Source organism: Ambystoma mexicanum, chromosome 9, assembly GCF_040938575.1.
Source record: "Ambystoma mexicanum isolate Mex_15411 chromosome 9, UKY_AmexF1_1, whole genome shotgun sequence".
NCBI classification, from domain to species: Eukaryota; Metazoa; Chordata; class Amphibia; order Caudata; family Ambystomatidae; genus Ambystoma; species Ambystoma mexicanum.
This window is the reverse complement of record NC_090931.1, coordinates 1484462975-1484485260: the sequence shown is the minus strand read 5'-3', so window position 1 is coordinate 1484485260 and position 22286 is coordinate 1484462975. Positions and strand designations below refer to the sequence as shown.

Sequence of the window (22286 nt, the reverse complement as noted above, 5' to 3'; positions counted from 1 at the left end):
CGCCATTTTGTCTAAATCTATGAGGAACCAGACAGATAACAGATCGCAACACACAGCGATTCACTTATATTCAGTGAAATGATCAAAACATGCCTTAGCGGACAGCCGCCGTTGCCACGGAGACATCCCCGCCCTCGGGTGCACACTCGGGGGTGGGGCGTGAGGCGTACGTGCGCCAGCCCTCCAGCTGGACCACGACGCCTCGTACAGTCTCCATGGCAACGCATAAAGGGAAACCCAGACTGTGTGAGGGTGCGTTCCCGCGGCTCAATTCAGCTGGTTTTGAGCAAGAATACGAGGTGAGTGCTCCCATTACAGTGTAAGAACAGAGATGATTTTGGATACGAACACAGACTGAAAGCGTCTTTATGGTTCAGCAGGGATGGCTTACTGCACGTGTATCCACACACATTAAGAACAGATTAGCACCCGACTTGGTATGTTTAAAACACAGAAGTATATACAGGTACCGAGATTACAATTACACTTAAAACTGAAAAGCATTCTCTTTTGTCTTTTGTCTCTTGTTACATGTTGGGATGAATCGGCTGACACAACGCACGATGGTATGTGCTTTTTGTTTGTATATTGGTATTATGTGCTGACCTTGTTAATGATTGTACATTTTGTTGCTAGCTAATAGATTAGCTAAAGCGAGCATTGATATAGACCTGATTAGCTCCCTTGAGCAAAAAAGAAAGATCCTATGTACAGCCCTGACGAAGGTTTTACCGAAATGCATCGGCAAATGTACATTATAGACCCAGTGTGATGATGACCCGACTGCATGTTAGCATCACATGCTAAGGGAATCATACATGTCAGAGATGTGACTAAAACATTTCTGGTTATACACTAAATGAGTGAATATATGTTTACAAGGATTGAATGTTTGAAACAAACAGATTCGAATGTGACAGCCCCCAGGGGAGATAACTGTGAGCACCCTCTTTCATAAGGTGAAGTCACCTTATTTTCTGCTGTTCAGGATACAGAATTGTCACAGCTGAACCTTTGCATGGTGGAGCCCAGACCCTATCGAAACAGGAGTTTAGCTCGGGGCAACACCCTCGCCTTGGAAGCAAGACGGCATGAAGCAGCACAGGTTCGATCCCCGGTCCGCGCTTAGAACCCTCTGGGTATTTAAGCATGTTATTAATAAGCAACTAAGACAAAAATTTAATTACGCAACTGAAAAACCAAAACAATTACAGTAACAGCGCCTCGATGCCCGCAGGCTGTGTGAGGGTTTTGGAAATGTAAATAAATAAAAAAATATATAATGACTGTTCTCTTGTTCCTATCGCTTCCGCTTTTCCAGCTCCCGCTCGCCTCAGCAGCGCCTGCCCTGGACTTGACAGTTCTGCAATCTGTGGTTACATCTTCTGCCCATAGTTCCATAGGCGTGTCCAGCGACTGACCTGGGGTGGCACCTGTTACCCCTGGAATCAGATTTGCCACCCCAGGACCCTAAACTATGATCATTATGTGTGTGTGCACTCGTACTTCAGGCCACCCCTGCGTAATTTGGTGCCCCACTTGGGCCACCCTACTCAAAAGAGTCTGGACACGCCACAGCATAGTTCATCAGCGCCTGCTGATTTATATTTACAATTTCACCTGTCTGCCCATCTCACTAATTGGCATGTCCTCCTCTCAGAGCTGTCTCCTTTCTGCTCCCTCTTCCCTTCCATGGTATCATTTTTCTTTTACCCAGTAGTTCCTGATCTATACTTGCCACTTCGTCCTCTTCCTGCTGTGCTTCCTGTTTTATACTTGGCACGTCTCCCTCTCCCTGCTGCTGTTTGTTCTATACTTGGCCCTTTTTCCTCTCTATCTTGCAGTTGCTGTTCTATACTTGCCACTTCTTCTTCTCCTTTATGCAGTTTTTGTTTTATACTTGGCATGTCTCCCTCTCCATGCTGCAGTTTCCTCCCTATACCGGCACGTCTCCCTCTCCCTGCTGCAGTTTGTTCTATACTTGGCACTTTTTCCTCTCATTGCTGCAGTTTATGTTCTATACTTGGCACTTCTATCTCCCTGCTAATGTTTGTTCTACACCTGGTGCTTTCCTCGCTCCCTGCTCCAGGTTCTGTTCTATTATTGGCACTTCTCTCTCTCCCTGCTGCAGGTTCTGTTCTATTCTTGGCGCTTCTCCCTCTCCCTGCTGCAGTTTCTGTTCTATTCTTGGCACTTCTCCCTCTCCCTGCAGCAGATTCTGTTATATTCTTGGCATCTTCCTCTCCCTACTGCAGGTTCTGTTCTATTCGTGGCACTTCTTCCTCTCCCTGCTGCAGGTACTGTTCTATTATTGGCACTCCCCCCTGTCCCTGCTGCAGGTTCTGTTCTATTCTTGGCACTTCTCCCTCTCCCTGCTGCAGTTTCTGTTCTATTCTTGGCACTTCTCCCTCTCCCTGCAGCAGATTCTGTTATATTCTTGTCTTCTTCCTATCCCTACTGCAGGTTCTGTTCTATTCTTGGCACTTCTTCCTCTCCCTGCTGCAGGTACTGTTCTATTATTGGCACTTCCCCTCTCCCTGCTGCAGTTTCTGTTCTATTATTGGCACTTCCCCCTCTCCCTGCTGTAAGTTCTGTTCTATTCTTGGCACTTCTCCCTCTCCCTGCTGCAGATTCTGTTCTATTCTTGGCTTCTTCCTCTCCATGCTGCAGGTTCTGTTCTATTATTGGCACTTCCCCCTCTCCCTGCTGCAGATTCTGTTATATCCTTGGCACTTCTCTCTCTCCCTCTTGCAGGTTCTGTTCTATTCTTGGCACTTCTCCCTCTCCCTGCTGCAGGTTTTGTTCTATTCTTGGCATGTCTCCCTCCCCCTGCTGCAGGTTCTGTTCTATACTGGCACTTCTCCCTCTCCCTGCTGCAGTTTCTGTTCTATTCTTGGAACTTCTCCCTCTCCCTGCAGCAGATTCTGTTATATTCTTGGCTTCTTCCTCTCCCTACTGCAGGTTCTGTTCTATTCTTGGCACTTCTTCCTCTCCCTGCTGCAGGTACTATTCTATTAGTGGCACTTCCTCTCTCCCTGTTGCAGTTTCTGTTCTATAATTGGCACTTCCCCCTCTCCCTGCTGCAGGCTCTGTTCTATTCTTGGCACTTCTCCCTCTACCTGCTGCAGATTCTGTTCCATTCTTGGCTGGCTTCTTCCTCTCCCTGCTGCAGGTTCTGTTCTATTATTGGCACTTCCCCCTCTCCCTGCTGCAGGTTCTGTTCTATTCTTGGCACTTCTCCCTCTCCCTGCTGCAGATTCTGTTCCATTCTTGGCTTCTTCCTCTCCCTGCTGCAGGTTCTGTTCTATTATTGGCACTTCCCCCTCTTCCTGCTGCAGATTCTGTTATATCCTTGGCACTTCTCTCTCTCTCTCTCTCTCTGCTGCAGGTTCTGTTCTATTCTTGCCACTTCTTCCTCTCCCTGCTGCAGGTTCAGTTCCCTCCTTTCCACGTCTTCCTCTCTTCTTGGCTTCCTCTTCTCCCTGCTGCAGGTTCTGTTCTATTCTTGGCACTTCTCCCTCTCCCTGCTGCAGGTTTTGTTCTATTCTTGGCATGTCTCCCTCCCCCAGCTGCAGGTTCTGTTCTATTCTTGGCACGTCTCCCTCCCCCTGCTGCAGGTTCTGTTCTATTCTTGGCACTTCCCCCTCTTCCTGCTGCAGATTCTGTTATATCCTTGGCACTTCTCTCTCTCCCTGCTGCAGGTTATGTTCTATACTGGCACTTCTTCCTCTCCCTGCTGCAGGTTCTGTTCTAGTCTTGGCACTTCTCTCTCTCCCTGCTGCAGGTTCTGTTCTATTCTTGGCACTTCTTCCTCTCCCTGCTGCAGGTTCTATTCTTTTCTTGGCCATTCTTCCCCTCCCTGCTGCAGTTCCTGTTCTATTCTTGGCACTTGTCCCTCTCCCTGCTGCAGGTTATGTTCTATTCTTGGCACTTCTCCCTCTCCCTGCTGCAGGTTTTGTTCTATTCTTGGCATGTCTCCCTCCCCCTGCTGCAGGTTCTGTTCTATTCTTGGCACGTCTCCCTCCCCCTGCTGCAGGTTCTGTTCTATTCTTGGCACTTCTTCCTCTCCCTGCTGCAGGTTCTGTTCTATACTGGCACTTCTTCCTCTCCCTGCTGCAGGTTCTGTTCTATACTGGCACTTATTCCTCTCCCTGCTGCAGGTTCTGTTCTAGTCTTGGCACTTCTCTCTCTCCCTGCTGCAGGTTCTGTTCTATTCTTGGCACTTCTTCCGCTCCCTGCTGCAGGTTCTGTTCTTTTCTTGGCCATTCTTCCCCTCCCTGCTGCAGTTCCTGTTCTATTCTTGGCACTTGTCCCTCTCCCTGCTGCAGGTTCTGTTCTATTCTTGGCACTTCATTCTCTGCCTGCTGCAGGTTCTGTTTTAGTCTTGGCACTTCTCTCTCTCCCTGCTGCAGGTTTTGTTCTATTCTTGGCACTTCTTCCTCTCCCTGGTGCAGGTTCTGTTCTATTCTTGGCACTTCTTCCTCTCCCTGCTGCAGGTTTTGATCTATTCTTGGCACTTTTCCCTCTCCCTGCTGCAGGTTCTGTTCTATTCTTGGCACTTCTTCCTCTCCCTGCTGCAGGTTTTGTTCTATTCTTGGCACTTCTCCCTCTCCCTGCTGCAGGTTTTGTTCTATTCTTGGCACTTCTCCCTCTCCCTGCTGCAGGTTCTGTTCTATTCTTGGCACTGCTCCCTCTCCCTGCTGCAGGTTCTGTTCTATTATTGGCACTTCTTCCTCTCCCTGCTGCAGGTTCTGTTCTATTCTTGGCACTTCTTCCTCTCCCAGCTGCAGGTTTTGTTCTATTCTTGGCACTTCTCCCTCTCCCTGCTGCAGGTTTTGTTCTATTCTTGGCACTTCTCCCTCTCCCTGCTGCAGGTTCTGTTCTATTCTTGGCACTGCCCCCTCTCCCTGCTGCAGGTTCTGTTCTATTATTGGCACTTCTTCCTCTCCCTGCTGCAGGTTCTGTTCTATTCTTGGCACTTCTTCCTCTCCCTGCTGAAGGTTCTGTTCTATTCTTGGCACTTCTCCCTCTCCCTGCTGCAGGTTCTGTTCTATTCTTGGCATTTCTCCCTCTCCCTGCTGCAGGTTCTGTTCTATTCTTGGCACTTCCCCTCTCCCTGCTGCAGGATCTATTCTATCCTTGGCACTTCTCCCTCTCCCTACTGCAGGTTCTGTTCTATTCTTGGCACTTCCCCTCTCCCTGCTGCAGGTACTGTTCTATTCTTGGCACTTCTCCCTCTCCCTGCTGCAGGATCTATTCTATCCTTGGCACTTCTCCCTCTCCCTGCTGAAGGTTCTGTTCTATTCTTGGCACTTCCCCTCTCCCTGCTGCAGGATCTATTCTATCCTTGGCACTTCTCCCTCTCCCTGCTGCAGGTTCTGTTCTATTCTTGGCACTTCCCCTCTCCCTGCTGCAGGTACTGTTCTATTCTTGGCACTTCTCCCTCTCCCTGCTGCAGGATCTATTCTATCCTTGGCACTTCTCCCTCTCCCTGCTGAAGGTTCTGTTCTATTCTTGGCACTTCCCCTCTCCCTGCTGCAGGTACTGTTCTATTCTTGGCACTTCTCCGTCTCCCTGCTGCAGGTTCTGTTCTATTCTTGGCACTTCCCCTCTCCCTGCTGCAGCTACTGTTCTATTCTTGGCACTTCTCCCTCTCCCTGCTGCAGGATCTATTCTATCCTTGGCACTTCTTCTTGGCACTTCTTCCTCTCCCTGCTGCAGGTTTTGTTCTATTGCAAAACACATGAGGTCACCACACCCTTTTAATAACACGCATGGGTTCAGTGGGAATCACAGTAACAAACCAAAAACATCAACCCATGTACCATGAGCAATCACACAAAAATCAACAAAGGTGCAACCATTCAAGCAAAATTAACAGAATTGAATGTCTTCAAGGAATACAACATATTAATGTCTCCCATGCACATGACAGGACAAACCAAACGCTTAATGTTTAATGATCATAAACTCATTTCAAAATTATAAACTGAACACATTTTCCCTTGACAAAACCACTCTCCACAGCCATAATATCAAACTTCGATCCATCTTCTAACTTCAATCATCCAACATTCATTCCAAATAAAGTAACAATAAAATACATCGATCCCATTAAAAAGCATGACAGGTAATTAGTGCCCATCAGTGCCATTGTAATGTATATTGTGCACCATTATGGTGCTACTTGTGGCAATACATGTGTTGTAAACCTACATACATTCTAATGAACAGCAAACAGAAAAGCGAATAAAAGGACTTGTGGCCAATGGTTACTGGTTCGTGGTATATTCAATCGTGCCAGTATTTGATGCCAACTCGAGTTTCGGCTTTGGGTTGCAAATGTTTCCGAGGGGCCCGACCTTCGTCAGGGCAAGAAAGTTTGATCGATGGGGTGGACAATTATTTTCAGAATTGTGCACTCACTATATGGTCGAAGCCACACTTGGCTACCGACTGGTGTTCACTCCCAAACTTCATAAAGATCACGTGATGGTAGACACCATTCATAATTTCCATGGTAGCGTTGAGGTGGGAGAGATATTTCTGTCCGATTGTTCGCCGTGGGTAAGGCTCAGGTGGAGTTAATCACCCCTTTCATATACCCTGTGTTCCACAGCGCCACGGGATCTCCCCTCTCTCTCCCGATTACGACCAGGCGGCTGGGCACTCTCATTGCTGTTAATGTTCTATGCCTGGCACTTCTCCCTCTCACGGACGTCTTTGATCAAAACGCCAGCGGTAGCGGAAATGACATCACATGGCCTTTAAACCATGGTGACATCACAGGACGTTATATCATATGATCCTAGGCCCCAGTGACATCACACATTGTAATAGTATAATTGATAATAGTACTAATGGCTATTTTAATTTCCAGCCATATATTAATTATGGAGCTTACTCAATATGCCATGGGTGCCGATAGCAGTTCTTTCTTATGCCAGTAGAACCTCATATGGCCAGTTACTTCCATCTGATGCCATATACTGTATTCAATTGCAAGGTGGTGCCTCAGAAGCCAAAGAACTATTAGCACAAGACAATGACAGCCTTGAATGCTAAGTACTGCCATTTTATGCCAGGTATAGCCTGATATGCCAGGTATAATCATTGTATGTAAAATACAGCCTAAAATGTCCAGGTGTTTCCATCATATGCCAGGTGCAGCCTTGAATGCTAAGTACTGCCGTTTTATGCCAGGTATAGCCTGATGTGCCAGGTATAATCATTGTATGTAAAATACAGCCTAATATTTCCAGGTGTTTCCATCATATGCCAGGTGCAGCCTTGAATGCTAAGTATTGCCGTTTTATGCCAGGAATAGCCTGATGTGCAAGGTATAATCATTGTATGTAAAATAAAGTCTAATATTTCCAGGTGTTTCCATCATATGCCAGGTGCAGCCTTGAATGTTAAGGATTGCCGTTTTATGCCAGGTATAGCGTGATGTGCCAGGTATAATCATTGTATGTAAAATACAGTCTAATATTTCCAGGTGTTTCCATCATCTGCCAGGTGCAGCCTTGAATGCTAAGTACTGCCGTTTTATGCCAGGTATAGCCTGATGTGCCAGGTATAATCATTGTATGTAAAACACAGCCTAATCTTTCCCGGTGTTTCCATCATATGCCAGGTGCAGCCTTGAATGCTAAGTATTGCCGTTTTATGCCAGGAATAGCCTGATGTGCAAGGTATAATCATTGTATGTAAAATAAAGTCTAATATTTCCAGGTGTTTCCATCATATGCCAGGTGCAGCCTTGAATGCTAAGTACTGCCGTTTTATGCCAGGTATAGCCTGATGTGCCAGGTATAATCATTGTATGTAAAACACAGCCTAATCTTTCCCAGTGTTTCCATCATATGCCAGGTGCAGCTTTGAATGCTAAGTACTGCTGTTTTATGCCAGGTATAGCCTGATGTGCTAGGTATAAACATTGTATGTAAACTACAGCCTTATATTTTCAGGTGTTTCCATCAAATGCCACGTACAGCCCTGATTGCTAAGTACTGCTGTGTTATGCCAGGTATAGCCGGTTGTGCCAGGTATAATCATTGTATGTAAAATACAGCCTAATATTTCCAGGTGTTTCCATCATATGTCAGGTGCAGCCTTGAATGCTAAGTATTGCTGTTGTATGCCAGGTATAGCCTGATGTGCCAGGTATAATCATTGCATGTAAAATACAGCCTAATATTTCCAGGTGTTTCCATCATATGCCAGGTGCAGCCTTGAATGCTAAGTACTGACGTTTAATGCCAGGTATAGCCTGATGTGCCAGGTATAATCATTGTATGTAAAACACAGCCTAACCTTTCTCGGTGTTTCCATCATATGTCAGGTGCAGCTTTGAATGCTAAGTACTGCCGTTTTATGCCAGGTATAGCCTGATGTGCCAGGTATAATCATTGTATGTAAAACACAGACTAACCTTTCTCGGTGTTTCCATCATATGTCAGGTGCAGCTTTGAATGCTAAGTACTGCCGTTTTATGCCAGGTATAGCCTGATGTGCCAGGTATAATCATTGCATGTAAAATACAGCCTAATATTTCCAAGTGTTTTCATCATATGCCAGGTGCAGCCTTGAATGCTAAGTATTTCCGTTTTATGCCAGGTATAGCCTGATGTGCCAGATATAATCATTGCACGTAAAATACAGCCTAATATTTCCATGTGTTTCCATCATATGTCAGGTGCAGCCTGGAATGCTAAGTATTGCCGTTTTATGCCAGGTGTAGCCTGATGTGCCAGGTATAACCATTGCATGTAAAACAGAGCCTACTCTTTCCTGGTGTTTCCATCATATGCCAGGTGCAGCTTTGAATGTGAAGTACTGCAGTTTTATGCCAAGTATAACCTGATGTGCCAGGTATAATCATTGTATGTAAAACACAGCCTAATCATTCTGCTGTTTCCATCAAATGCCAGGTGCAACCTTGAATGCTAAGTGATGCTGTTTTATGCCAGGTATAGCCTGATGTGCCAGGTATAATCATTGTATGTAAAATACAGCCTAATATTTCCAGGTGTTTCCATCATATGCCAGGTGCAGCCTTGAATGCTAAGTATTGCCGTTTTATGCCAGGTATAGCCTGATGTGCCAGGTATAATCATTGCATGTAAAATACAGCCTAATATTTCCAGGTGTTTCCATCCAATGCCACATACAGCCCTGATTGCTAAGTACTGCTGTGTTATGCCAGGTATAGCCTGATGTGCCAGGTATAATCATTGTATGTAAAACACAGCCTAATCTTTCCCAGTGTTTCCATCATATGCCAGGTGCAGCTTTGAATGCTAAGTACTGCTGTTTTATGTCAGGTATAGCCTGATATGCTAGGTATAAACATTGTATGTAAACTACAGCCTTATATTTTCAGGTGTTTCCATCAAATGCCACGTACAGCCCTGATTGCTAAGTACTGCTGTGTTATGCCAGGTATAGCCGGTTGTGCCAGGTATAATCATTGCATGTAAAATACAGCCTAATATTTCCAGGTGTTTCCATCATATGCCAGGTGCAGCCTTGAATGCTAAGTATTGCTGTTGTATGCCAGGTATAGCCTGATGTGCCAGGTATAATCATTGTATGTAAAATACAGCCTAATATTTCCAGGTGTTTCCATCATATGCCAGGTGCAGCTTTGAATGCTAAGTACTGCCGTTTTATGCCAGGTATAGCCTGATGTGCCAGGTATAATCATTGTATGTAAAACACAGCCTAACCTTTCTCGGTGTTTCCATCATATGTCAGGTGCAGCTTTGAATGCTAAGTACTGCCGTTTTATGCCAGGTATAGCCTGATGTGCCAGGTATAATCATTGTATGTAAACTACAGCCTTATATTTCCAGGTGTTTCCATCAAATGCCACGTACAGCCCTGATTGCTAACTACTCCCGTGTAATGCAAGGTATAGCCTGATGTGCCAGGTATAATCATTGCATGTAAAATACAGCCTAATATTTCCAGGTGTTTTCATCATATGCCAGGTGCAGCCTTGAATGCTAAGTATTTCCGTTTTATGCCAGGTATAGCCTGATGTGCCAGATATAATCATTGCACGTAAAATACAGCCTAATATTTCCATGTGTTTCCATCATATGTCAGGTGCAGCCTGGAATGCTAAGTATTGCCGTTTTATGCCAGGTGTAGCCTGATGTGCCAGGTATAACCATTGCATGTAAAACACAGCCTACTCTTTCCTGGCGTTTCCATCATATGCCAGGTGCAGCTTTGAATGTGAAGTACTGCAGTTTTATGCCAAGTATAACCTGATGTGCCAGGTATAATCATTGTATGTAAACTACAGCCTTATATTTCCAGGTGTTTCCATCAAATGCCACGTACAGCCCTGATTGCTAACTACTCCCGTGTAATGCAAGGTATAGCCTGATGTGCCAGGTATAATCATTGCATGTAAAATACAGCCTAATATTTCCAGGTGTTTTCATCATATGCCAGGTGCAGCCTTGAATGCTAAGTATTTCCGTTTTATGCCAGGTATAGCCTGATGTGCCAGATATAATCATTGCACGTAAAATACAGCCTAATATTTCCATGTGTTTCCATCATATGTCAGGTGCAGCCTGGAATGCTAAGTATTGCCGTTTTATGCCAGGTGTAGCCTGATGTGCCAGGTATAACCATTGCATGTAAAACACAGCCTACTCTTTCCTGGCGTTTCCATCATATGCCAGGTGCAGCTTTGAATGTGAAGTACTGCAGTTTTATGCCAAGTATAACCTGATGTGCCAGGTATAATCATTGTATGTAAAACACAGCCTAATCATTCTGCTGTTTCCATCAAATGCCAGGTGCAACCTTGAATGCTAAGTGATGCTGTTTTATGCCAGGTATAGCCTGATGTGCCAGGTATAATCATTGTATGTAAAATACAGCCTAATATTTCCAGGTGTTTCCATCATATGCCAGGTGCAGCCTTGAATGCTAAGTATTGCCGTTTTATGCCAGGTATAGCCTGATGTGCCAGGTATAATCATTGCATGTAAAATACAGCCTAATATTTCCAGGTGTTTCCATCCAATGCCACATACAGCCCTGATTGCTAAGTACTGCTGTGTTATGCCAGGTATAGCCTGATGTGCCAGGTATAATCATTGTATGTAAAATACAGCCTAATATTTCCAGGTGTTTCCATCATATGCCAGGTGCAGCCTTGAATGCTAAGTATTGCTGTTGTATGCCAGGTATAGCCTGATGTGTCAGGTATAATCATTGCATGTAAAATACAGCCTAATATTTCCAGGTGTTTCCATCATATGCCAGGTGCAGCCTTGAATGCTAAGTACTGCCGTTTTATGCCAGGTATAACCTGATGTGCCAGGCATAATCATTGTATGTAAAACAGGGCCTAATCTTTCCCGGTGTTTCCATCATATGTCAGGTGCTGCTTTGAATGCTAAGTACTGCCGTTTTATGCCAGGTATAGCCTGATGTGCCAGGTATAATCATTGTATGTAAACTACAGCCTTATATTTCCAGGTGTTTCCATCAAATGCCACGTACAGCCCTGATTGCTAACTACTCCCGTGTAATGCAAGGTATAGCCTGATGTGCCAGGTATAATCATTGCATGTAAAATACAGCCTAATATTTCCAGGTGTTTTCATCATATGCCAGGTGCAGCCTTGAATGCTAAGTATTTCCGTTTTATGCCAGGTATAGCCTGATGTGCCAGATATAATCATTGCACGTAAAATACAGCCTAATATTTCCATGTGTTTCCATCATATGTCAGGTGCAGCCTGGAATGCTAAGTATTGCCGTTTTATGCCAGGTGTAGCCTGATGTGCCAGGTATAACCATTGCATGTAAAACACAGCCTACTCTTTCCTGGCGTTTCCATCATATGCCAGGTGCAGCTTTGAATGTGAAGTACTGCAGTTTTATGCCAAGTATAACCTGATGTGCCAGGTATAATCATTGTATGTAAAACACAGCCTAATCATTCTGCTGTTTCCATCAAATGCCAGGTGCAACCTTGAATGCTAAGTGATGCTGTTTTATGCCAGGTATAGCCTGATGTGCCAGGTATAATCATTGTATGTAAAATACAGCCTAATATTTCCAGGTGTTTCCATCATATGCCAGGTGCAGCCTTGAATGCTAAGTATTGCCGTTTTATGCCAGGTATAGCCTGATGTGCCAGGTATAATCATTGCATGTAAAATACAGCCTAATATTTCCAGGTGTTTCCATCCAATGCCACATACAGCCCTGATTGCTAAGTACTGCTGTGTTATGCCAGGTATAGCCTGATGTGCCAGGTATAATCATTGTATGTAAAATACAGCCTAATATTTCCAGGTGTTTCCATCATATGCCAGGTGCAGCCTTGAATGCTAAGTACTGCCGTTTTATGCCAGGTATAGCCTGATGTGCCAGGTATAATCATTGCATGTAAACTACAGCCTTATATTTCCAGGTGTTTCCATCAAATGCCACGCACAGCCCTGATTGCTAACTACTCCCGTGTTATGCAAGGTATAGTCTGATGTGGCAGGTATAATCATTGCATGCAAAATACAGCCTAATATTTCCAGGTGTTTTCATCATATACCAGGTGCAGCCTTGAATGCTAAGTATTTCCGTTTTATGCCAGGTATAGCCTGATGTGCCAGATATAATCATTGCATGTAAAATACAGCCTTATATTTCCATGTGTTTCCATCATATGCCAGGTGTTGCCTGGAATGCTAAGTATTGCCGTTTTATGCCAGGTATAGCCTGATGTGCCAGGTATAACCATTGCATGTAAAATACAGCCTAATATTTCTAGGTGTTTTCATCATATACCAGGTGCAGCCTTGAATGCTAAGTATTTCCGTTTTATGCCAGGTATAGCCTGATGTGCCAGATATAATCATTGTATGTAAAACACAGCCTACTCTTTCCTGGTGTTTCCATCATATGCCAGGTGCAGCTTTGAATGTGAAGTACTGCAGTTTTATGCCAAGTATAACCTGATGTGCCAGGTATAATCATTGTATGTAAAACACAGCCTTATCTTTCCTGGTGTTTCCATCATATGCCAGGTGCAGCCTTGAATGCTAAGTGCTTCCGTTTTATGCCAGGTATAGCCTGATGTGCCAGGTATAATCATTGTATGTAAAATACAGCCTAATATTTCCAGGTGTTTCCATCATATGCCAGGTGCCGCCTGGAATGCTAAGTATTGCCGTTTCATGCCAGGTATAGCCTGATGTGCCAGGTATAAGCTTTGCATGTAAAATACAGCCTAATATTTCCAGGTGTTTCCATCATATGCCAGGTGAAGCTTTGAATGCTAAGTACTTCCGTTTTATGCCAGGTATAACCTGATGTGCCAGGTGTAATCATTGTATGTAAAACACAGCCTAATCATTCTGGTGTTTCCATCATATGCCAGGTGCAGCCTTGAATGCTAAGTATTGCCGTTTTATGCCAGGTATAGCCTGATGTGCCAGGTATAATCATTGCATGTAAAATACAGCCTAATATTTCCAGGTGTTTCCATCCAATGCCACATACAGCCCTGATTGCTAAGTGATGCTGTTTTATGCCAGGTATAGCCTGATATGCCAGGTATAATCATTGTATGTAAAATACAGCCTAATATTTCCAGGTGTTTCCATCACATGCCAGGTGCAGCCTTGAATGCTAAGTATTGCCGTTTTATGCCAGGTATAGCCTGATGTGCCAGGTATAATCATTGCATGTAAAATACAGCCTAATATTTCCAGGTGTTTCCATCCAATGCCACATACAGCCCTGATTGCTAAGTGATGCTGTTTTATGCCAGGTATAGCCTGATATGCCAGGTATAATCATTGTATGTAAAATACAGCCTAATATTTCCAGGTGTTTCCATCACATGCCAGGTGCAGCCTTGAATGCTAAGTATTGCCGTTTTATGCCAGGTATAGCCTGATGTGCCAGGTATAATCATTGCATGTAAAATACAGCCTAATATTTCCAGGTGTTTCCATCCAATGCCACATACAGCCCTGATTGCTAAGTATTGCTGTTGTATGCCAGGTACAGCCTGATGTGTCAGGTATAATCATTGCATGTAAAATACAGCCTAATATTTCCAGGTGTTTCCATCCAATGCCACATACAGCCCTGATTGCTAAGTATTGCCGTTTTATGCCAGGTATAACCTGATGTGCCAGGCATAATCATTGTATGTAAAACACAGCCTAATCTTTCCCAGTGTCTAATCATATGCCAGGTGCAACTTTGACTGCTAAGTACTGCCGTTTTATGCCAAGTATAGCCTGATGTGCCAGGTATAATCATTGTATGTAAACTACAGCCTTATATTTCCAGGTGTTTCGATCAAATGCCACGTACAGCCTTGATTGCTAAGTTCTGCTGTGTTATGCCAGGTATAGCCTGATGTGCCAGGTATAATCATTTTATGTAAAATACAGCCTAATATTTCCAGGTGTTTTCACCATATGCCAGGTGCAGCCTTGAATGCTAAGTATTGCCGTTTTATGCCAGGTATAGCCTGATGTGCCAGGTATAATCATTACATGTAAAATACAGCCTAATATTTCCAGGTGTTTCCATCATATGCCAGGTGCAGCCTGGAATGCTAAGTACTGCCGTTTTATGCCAGGTATAGCCTCATGTGCCAGGTATAATCATTGTATGTAAAACACAGCCTAACCTTTCCCAGTGTTTTCATCATATGCCAGGTGCAGCCTGGAATGCTAAGTACTACCGTGTTATGCCAGGTATAGCCTGATGTGCCAGGTATAATCATTCTATGTGAAATGCAGCCTAATATTTCCAGGTGTTTCTATCATATGCCGGGTGCAGCCCGATTGCTAAGTACTACTGTGTTATGCCAGGTATAGCCTGAGGTGCCAGGTATAATCACTGACAGCCTACTATTTCAAGGTGTTTCCATTATATGTCAAGCATAGGCTCATTTGCCCAGGCGCAGCCTTGTGCCACCGGGTCCTCCATACCCCAGCTCAGCACTGGCAGATTGAAGATTAATGGCCCTGCAGACAAGAATGTCAACTAGGGCCTGAATGGATAGGGTGCGGCAGCGGGCACGTGAGGGGATGTGCGTGTGATGAGGGCACGTGTAAGAGTAGGGGATTCCTCTTGCTGGCTGCAAGACTGAACGGAATCGCTTTTACGTGACCTCAGATGGAGCAGTTAAGGAAAATAAGACGCTAAAAGGAAAAGTGTTTTGCCCAGGATCACCAGGATTAAGAAGAGAAGCCATGATTTGAGAAGCCCTGTCCTTGTTTCAGAGGCTCCAAGTAGTTACCAAGTAGACGATGCGTCTCATTACGAGTTTGGAGGTAGCCATGGTGCTATTAGCGCCATGGCTGCCTCCAAACTCGGTCCGGGTTCCTTGAATGAGGAATTACCGGGCCATTCCAACCTTGGAGGACCCGGTAATTCCTCATTCAATTTACCCATCCCCATTCCCATTTGAGCCCCCGTAGGGCTCAATGGGAATGGGCAGGGAGCTAATAACGGACCCGTTATTAGCTCCCTGGTCCTTTAGCGGCTCCCCCTAAGGGACCTCGTAATGCGGCGGTAAGGGCTTAACAGCACGAGCATCCTTACCGGCGCCGTTAACCCCTTACCGCCGCACTCGTAATGAGGCCCGATGTCTTTGGCCCTCCTCCTTTCACATCAACATACTGATATTTCTGGAATCAGTTGCTTATATTTAATAAAGCGGATTTGCAAAGCACCAAACCACATTCTAAATCAAACTAAAAATAAAAAAGAAATTATTATCAAAACGTGTTGGGTAAAAAGAAAAGTATGATGTATTCTCTTTACATACAGTACTTAACTTAGGGCCTCATTACACAGTAGGCGGTAAGGGTTTACCGGTACCGGTATTTTACCGGTACCGGTAAATCCTTACCGCCTTACTACGAGGTCCCTTTGCGGGTTGGGGAATTTAACGCCTGCTTTTTGCAGGTGTTAAAAACCAACCCGCAAAGGGACCAGGGTGCTAATTACGGTAACGCAATTTGCGGTACCGTAATTACCGCCTTCCCCATTCCCATTGAGCCCTATGGGGCAAAATGGGAATGGGGAAGGGCAATAGAGGAAGCCGGAATTACCGCCTTCCCGAACTTCGGATAAGGCGGTAATTCCCCTTTCCTCCAAGGCGGTGCCGGTAATTTACCGGCATGGACCAAGGTGCTAATAGCACCTTGGTTCACCGCCTACCGTGTAATGAGGCCTTAATGTTTTCATTCTTACCACAGCAATTACCAGTTCTTGACACTATCCAAATAATAGCTAACAATTGATCAACATTGTAAGGATGTGCGTCTGAGTCGGCTCTTGGGATTGAAACCTATGACTGTCTGCAAAATTAACTCATTTACACGCAGCACCCACTGAACTCGCTGAGCTATCATATCCCTTTCTACATACCACATTAAAAATGGTCATTCAAAGTAATAAAACGTTCACATAACACCAAAAAGGTGACGCTTAAGCCGCTGCAAGCACAAAAGAAAGACCCCTTGGAATTACACAACCATCTGAAGCTCCTTGCACAACAATAGCGCTCCCTAGACACCAATCCTTCTTGGGATGCCTTTGCAAGTGCTTTTGTGGGAAATTCTCCGTTTCCTGATGGCAAGGGGTCCATCTCATAAGCGTGGAGGAATCTCAGGGTCCATCTCATAAGCCTGGAGGAATCTCAGGGTCCATCTCATAAGCCTGGAGGAATCTCAGGGTCCATCTCATCAGCCTGGAGGAATCTCAGGGTCCATCTCATAAGCATGGAGGAATCTCAGGGTCCATCTCATAAGCCTGGAGGAATCTCAGGGTCCATCTCATCAGCCTGGAGGAATCTCAGGGTCCATCTCATAAGCCTGGAGGAATCTCGGGGTCCATCTCATCAGCCTGGAGGAATCTCGGGGTCCATCTCATAAGCCTGGAGGAATCTCGGGGTCCATCTCATCAGCCTGGGGGAATCTCGGGGTCCATCTCATAAGCCTGGAGGAATCTCAGGGTCCACCTCATAAGCGTGGAGGAATCTCAGGGTCCATCTCATAAGCCTGGAGGAATCTCGGGGTCCATCTCATCAGCCTGGAGGAATCTCGGGGTCCATCTCATAAGCGTGGAGGAATCTCGGGGTCCATCTCATAAGCCTGGAGGAATCTCGGGGTCCATCTCATCAGCCTGGAGGAATCTCGGGTCCATCTCATCAGCCTGGAGGAATCTCAGGGTCCATCTCATCAGCCTGGAGGAAACTCGGGGTCCATCTCAGAAGCCTGGAGGAATCTCGGGGTCCATCTCATCAGCCTGTAGGAATCTCGGGGTCCATCTCATAAGCGTGGAGGAATCTCGGGGTCCATCTCATAAGCCTGGAGGAATCTCGGTGTCCATCTCATAAGCCTGGAGGAATCTCAGGGTCCATCTCATAAGCCTGGAGGAATCTCGAGGTCCATCTCATAAGCCTGGAGGAATCTCGGGGTCCATCACATAAGCCTGGAGGCATCTCGGGGTCCATCTCATAAGCCTGGAGAAATCTCAGGGTCCATCTCATAAGTCTGGAGGAATCTCGGGGTCCATCTCATAAGCCTGGAGGAATCTCGGGGTCGATCTCATCAGCCTGGAGGAATCTCAGGGTCCATCTCATAATCCTGGAAAGCCTGGAGGAATCTCAGGGTCCATCTCATCAGCCTGGAGGAATCTCGGGGTCCTTCTCATAAGCCTGGAGGAATCTCAGGGTCCATCTCATCAACCTGGAGGAATCTCAGGGTCCATCTCATCAGCCTGGAGGAATCTCGGGGTCCATCTCATAAGCCTGGAGGAATCTCGGGGTCCATCTCATAAGCGTGGAGGAATCTTAGGGTCCATCTCATCAGCCTGGAGGAATCTCTGGGTCCACCTCATAAGCCTGGTGGAGTCTCGGGGTCCATCTCCTAAGCCTGGAGGAATCTCAGGGTCCATCTCATAAGCCTGGAGGAATCTCGGGGTCCATCTCATAAGCCTGGAGGAATCTCAGGGTCCATCTCATCAACCTGGAGGAATCTCAGGGTCCCTCTCATCAGCCTGGAGGAATCTCGGGGTCCATCTCATAAGCCTGGAGGAATCTCGGGGTCCATCTCATCAGCCTGGAGGAATCTCAGGGTCCATCTCATAAGCCTGGAGGAATCTCGGGGTCCACCTCATAAGCGTGGAGGAATCTCAGGGTCCATCTCATAAGCCTGGAGGAATCTCGGGGTCCATCTCATCAGCCTGGAGGAATCTCGGGGTCCATCTCATAAGCATGGAGGAATCTCGGGGTCAATCTCATAAGCCTGGAGGAATCTCGGGGTCCATCTCATCAGCCTGGAGGAATCTCGGGGTCCATCTCATAAGCGTGGAGGAATCTAGGGGTCCATCTCATAAGCCTGGAGGAATCTCGGGGTCCATCACATAAGCCTGGAGGAATCTCAGGGTCCATCTCATAAGCCTGGAGGAATCTCGAGGTCCATCTAATAAGCCTGGAGGAATCTCAGGGTCCATCTCATAAGCCTGGAGGCATCTCGGGGTCCATCTCATAAGCCTGGAAAATCTCAGGGTCCATCTCATAAGTCTGGAGGAATCTCGGGGTCCATTTTATAAGCCTGGAGGAATCTCGGGGTCGATCTCATCAGCCTGGAGGAATCTCAGGGTCCATCTCATAAGCCTGGAAAGCCTGGAGGAATCTCAGGGTCCATCTCATCAGCCTGGAGGAATCTCGGGGTCCTTCTCATAAGCCTGGAGGAAACTCGGGGTCCTTCTCATAAGCCTGGAGGAATCTCAGGGTCTATCTCATCAACCTGGAGGAATCTCAGGGTCCATCTCATCAGCCTGGAGGAATCTCGGGGTCCATCTCATAAGCCTGGAGGAATCTCGGGGTCCATCTCATAAGCGTGGAGGAATCTCGGGGTCCATCTCATCAGCCTGGAGGAATCTTGGGGTCCATCTCATAAGCCTGGTGGAGTCTCGGGGTCCATCTCATAAGCCTGGAGGAATCTCAGGGTCCATCTCATCAGCCTGGAGGAATCTCGGGGTCCATCTCATAAGCCAGGAGGAATCTTGGGGTCCATCTCATAAGCCTGGAGGAATCTCGGGGTCCATCTCATAAGCCTGGAGGAATCTCGGGGTCCATCTCATAAGCGTGGAGGAATCTCGGGTCCATCTCATCAGCCTGGAGGAATCTCGGGGTCCATCTCATAAGCATGGAGGAATCTCGGGGTACATCTCATCAGCCTGGAGGAATCTCGGGGCCATAAGCCTGGTGGAGTCTCGGGGTCCATCTCATCAGCCTGGAGGAATCTCGGGGTCCATCTCATAAGCCTGGAGGAATCTCGGGGTCCATCTCATAATCCTGGAGGAATCTCAGGGTCCATCTCATCAACCTGGAGGAATCTCAGGGTCCATCTCATCAGCCTGGAGGAATCTCAGGGTCCATCTCATCAACCTGGAGGAATCTCGGGGTCCATCTCATAAGCCTGGAGGAATCTCGGGGTCCACCTCATAAGCCTGGTGGAGTCTCGGGGTCCATCTCATAAGCCGGGAGGAATCTTGGGGTCCATCTCATAAGCCTGGAGGAATCTCGGGTTCCATCTCATAAGCGTGGAGGAATCTCGGGGTCCATCTCATCAGCCCAGAGGAATCTCGGGGTCCATCTCATAAGCGTGGAGGAATCTCTGGGTCCATCTCATCAGCCTGGAGGAATCTCGGGGTCCACCTCATAAGCCTGGTGGAGTCTCGGGGTCCATCTCATAAGCCTGGAGGAATCTCGGGGTCCATCTCATCAGCCTGGAGGAATCTCGGGGTCCATCTCATAAGCATGGAGGAATCTCGGGGTCCATCTCATCAGCCTGGAGGAATCTCGGGGTCCACCTCATAAGCCTGGAGGAATCTCGGGGTCCATCTCATAAGAGGGGAGGAATCTCTGGGTCCATCTCATCAGCCTGGAGGAATCTCGGGGTCCACCTCATAAGCCTGGTGGAGTCTCGGGGTCCATCTCATAAGCCTGGAGAAATCTCGGGGTCCATCTCATCAGCCTGGAGGAATCTCGGGGTCCAACTCATAAGCATGGAGGAATCTCGGGGTCCATCTCATCAGCCTGGAGGAATCTCGGGGTCCACCTCATAAGCCTGGAGGAATCTCGGGGTCCATCTCATAAGAGGGGAGGAATCTCAGGGTCCATCTCATCATCCTGGAGGAATCTCGGGGTCCATCTCATAAGCGTGGAGGAATCTCGGGGTCCATCTCATCAGCCTGGAGGAATCTCGGGTCCACCTCATAAGCCTGGTGGAGTCTCGGGGTCCATCTCATCAGCCTGGAGGAATCTCGGGGTCCATCTCATAAGCGTGGAGGAATCTCGGGGTCCATCTCATAAGCCTGGAGGAATCTCAAGGTCCATCTCATAAGCGTGGAGGAATCTCAGGGTCCATCTCATAAGCCTGGAGGAATCTCGGGGTCCATCTCATAAGCCTGGTGGAGTCTCGGGGTCCATCTCATAAGCCTGGAGGAATCTCGGTGTCCATCTCATAAGCCTGGAGGAATCTCAGGGTCCATCTCATAAGTGTGGAGGAATCTCAGGGTCCATCTCATCAGCCTGGAGGAATCTCGGGGTCCATCTCATAAGCATGGAGGAATCTCGGGGTCCATCTCATCAGCCTGGAGGAATCTCGGGGTCCACCTCATAAGCCTGGTGGAGTCTCGGGGTCCATCCCATAAGTCTGGAGGAATCTTGGGGTCCATCTCATAAGCCTGGAGGAATCTCGGGGTCCATCTCATAAGCCTGGAGGAATCTCGGGGTCCATCTCATAAGCGTGGAGGAATCTCGGGTCCATCTCATCAGCCTGGAGGAATCTCGGGGTCCATCTCATAAGCGTGGAGGAATCTCGGGGTACATCTCATCAGCCTGGAGGAATCTCGGGGCCATAAGCCTGGTGGAGTCTCGGTGTCCAGCTCATCAGCCTGGAGGAATCTCGGGGTCCATCTCATCAGCCTGGAGGAATCTCGGGGTCCATCTCATAAGCCTGGAGGAATCTCAGGGTCCATCTCATAACCCTGGAGGAATCTCAGGGTCCATCTCATCAGCCTGGAGGAATCTCGGGGTCCATCTCATAAGCCTGGAGGAATCTCGGGGTCCATCTCATAATCCTGGAGGAATCTCAGGGTCCATCTCATCAACCTGGAGGAATCTCAGGGTCCATCTCTTCAGCCTGGAGGAATCTCAGGGTCCATCTCATCAACCTGGAGGAATCTCGGGGTCCATCTCATAAGCCTGGAGGAATCTCGGAGTCCATCTCATCAGCCTGGAGGAATCTCGGGGTCCACCTCATAAGCCTGGTGGAGTCTCGGGGTCCATCACATAAGACTGGAGGAATCTTGGGGTCCATCTCATAAGCCTGGAGGAATCTTGGGGTCCATCTCATAAGCATGGAGGAATCTCGGGGTCCATCTCATCAGCCCAGAGGAATCTCGGGGTCCATCTCATAAGCGTGGAGGAATCTCTGGGTCCATCTCATCAGCCTGGAGGAATCTCGGGGTCCACCTCATAAGCCTGGTGGAGTCTCGGGGTCCATCTCATAAGCCTGGAGGAATCTCGGGGTCCATCTCATAAGCGTGGAGGAATCTCGGGGTCCATCTCATCAGCCTGGAGGAATCTCGGGGTCCATCTCATAAGCGTGGAGGAATCTCGGGGTCCATCTCATCAGCCTGGAGGAATCTCGGGGTCCACCTCATAAGCCTGGAGGAATCTCGGGGTCCATCTCATAAGAGGGGAGGAATCTCAGGGTCCATCTCATCATCCTGGAGGAATCTCGGGGTCCATCTCATAAGCGTGGAGGAATCTCGGGGTCCATCTCATCAGCCTGGAGGAATCTCGGGGTCCATCTCATAAGCCTGGAGGAATCTCGGGGTCCATCTCATAAGCGTGGAGGAATCTTGGGGTCCATCTCATCAGCCTGGAGGAATCTCTGGGTCCACCTCATAAGCCTGGTGGAGTCTCGGGGTCCATCTCCTAAGCCTGGAGGAATCTCAGGGTCCATCTCATAAGCCTGGAGGAATCTCGGGGTCCATCTCATAAGCCTGGAGGAATCTCAGGGTCCATCTCATCAACCTGGAGGAATCTCAGGGTCCCTCTCATCAGCCTGGAGGAATCTCGGGGTCCATCTCATAAGCCTGGAGGAATCTCGGGGTCCATCTCATCAACCTGGAGGAATCTCAGGGTCCATCTCATAAGCCTGGAGGAATCTCGGGGTCCACCTCATAAGCGTGGAGGAATC

The 22286-nt window shown here is 47.2% G+C and overlaps 1 protein-coding gene across 1 annotated transcript; it reads right to left on the bottom strand.

Annotated features, from left to right (window-relative positions):
- Positions 1-4139: 4139 nt before the first annotated feature.
- LOC138487509 (tropomyosin-like) lies at positions 4140-5063 on the bottom strand. The gene has a single exon (XM_069614013.1). The coding sequence runs from the start codon at positions 5061-5063 to the stop codon at positions 4140-4142; it is 924 nt and encodes a 307-aa protein (XP_069470114.1).
- Positions 5064-22286: the final 17223 nt, after the last annotated feature.

What these genes read in the sequence shown, in the direction of transcription:
- LOC138487509 (XM_069614013.1), bottom strand. Translation starts at nt 5,063, where the DNA reads ATGCCAAGAATAGAACAGAACCTGCAGCAGGGAGAGGGAGAAGTGCCA.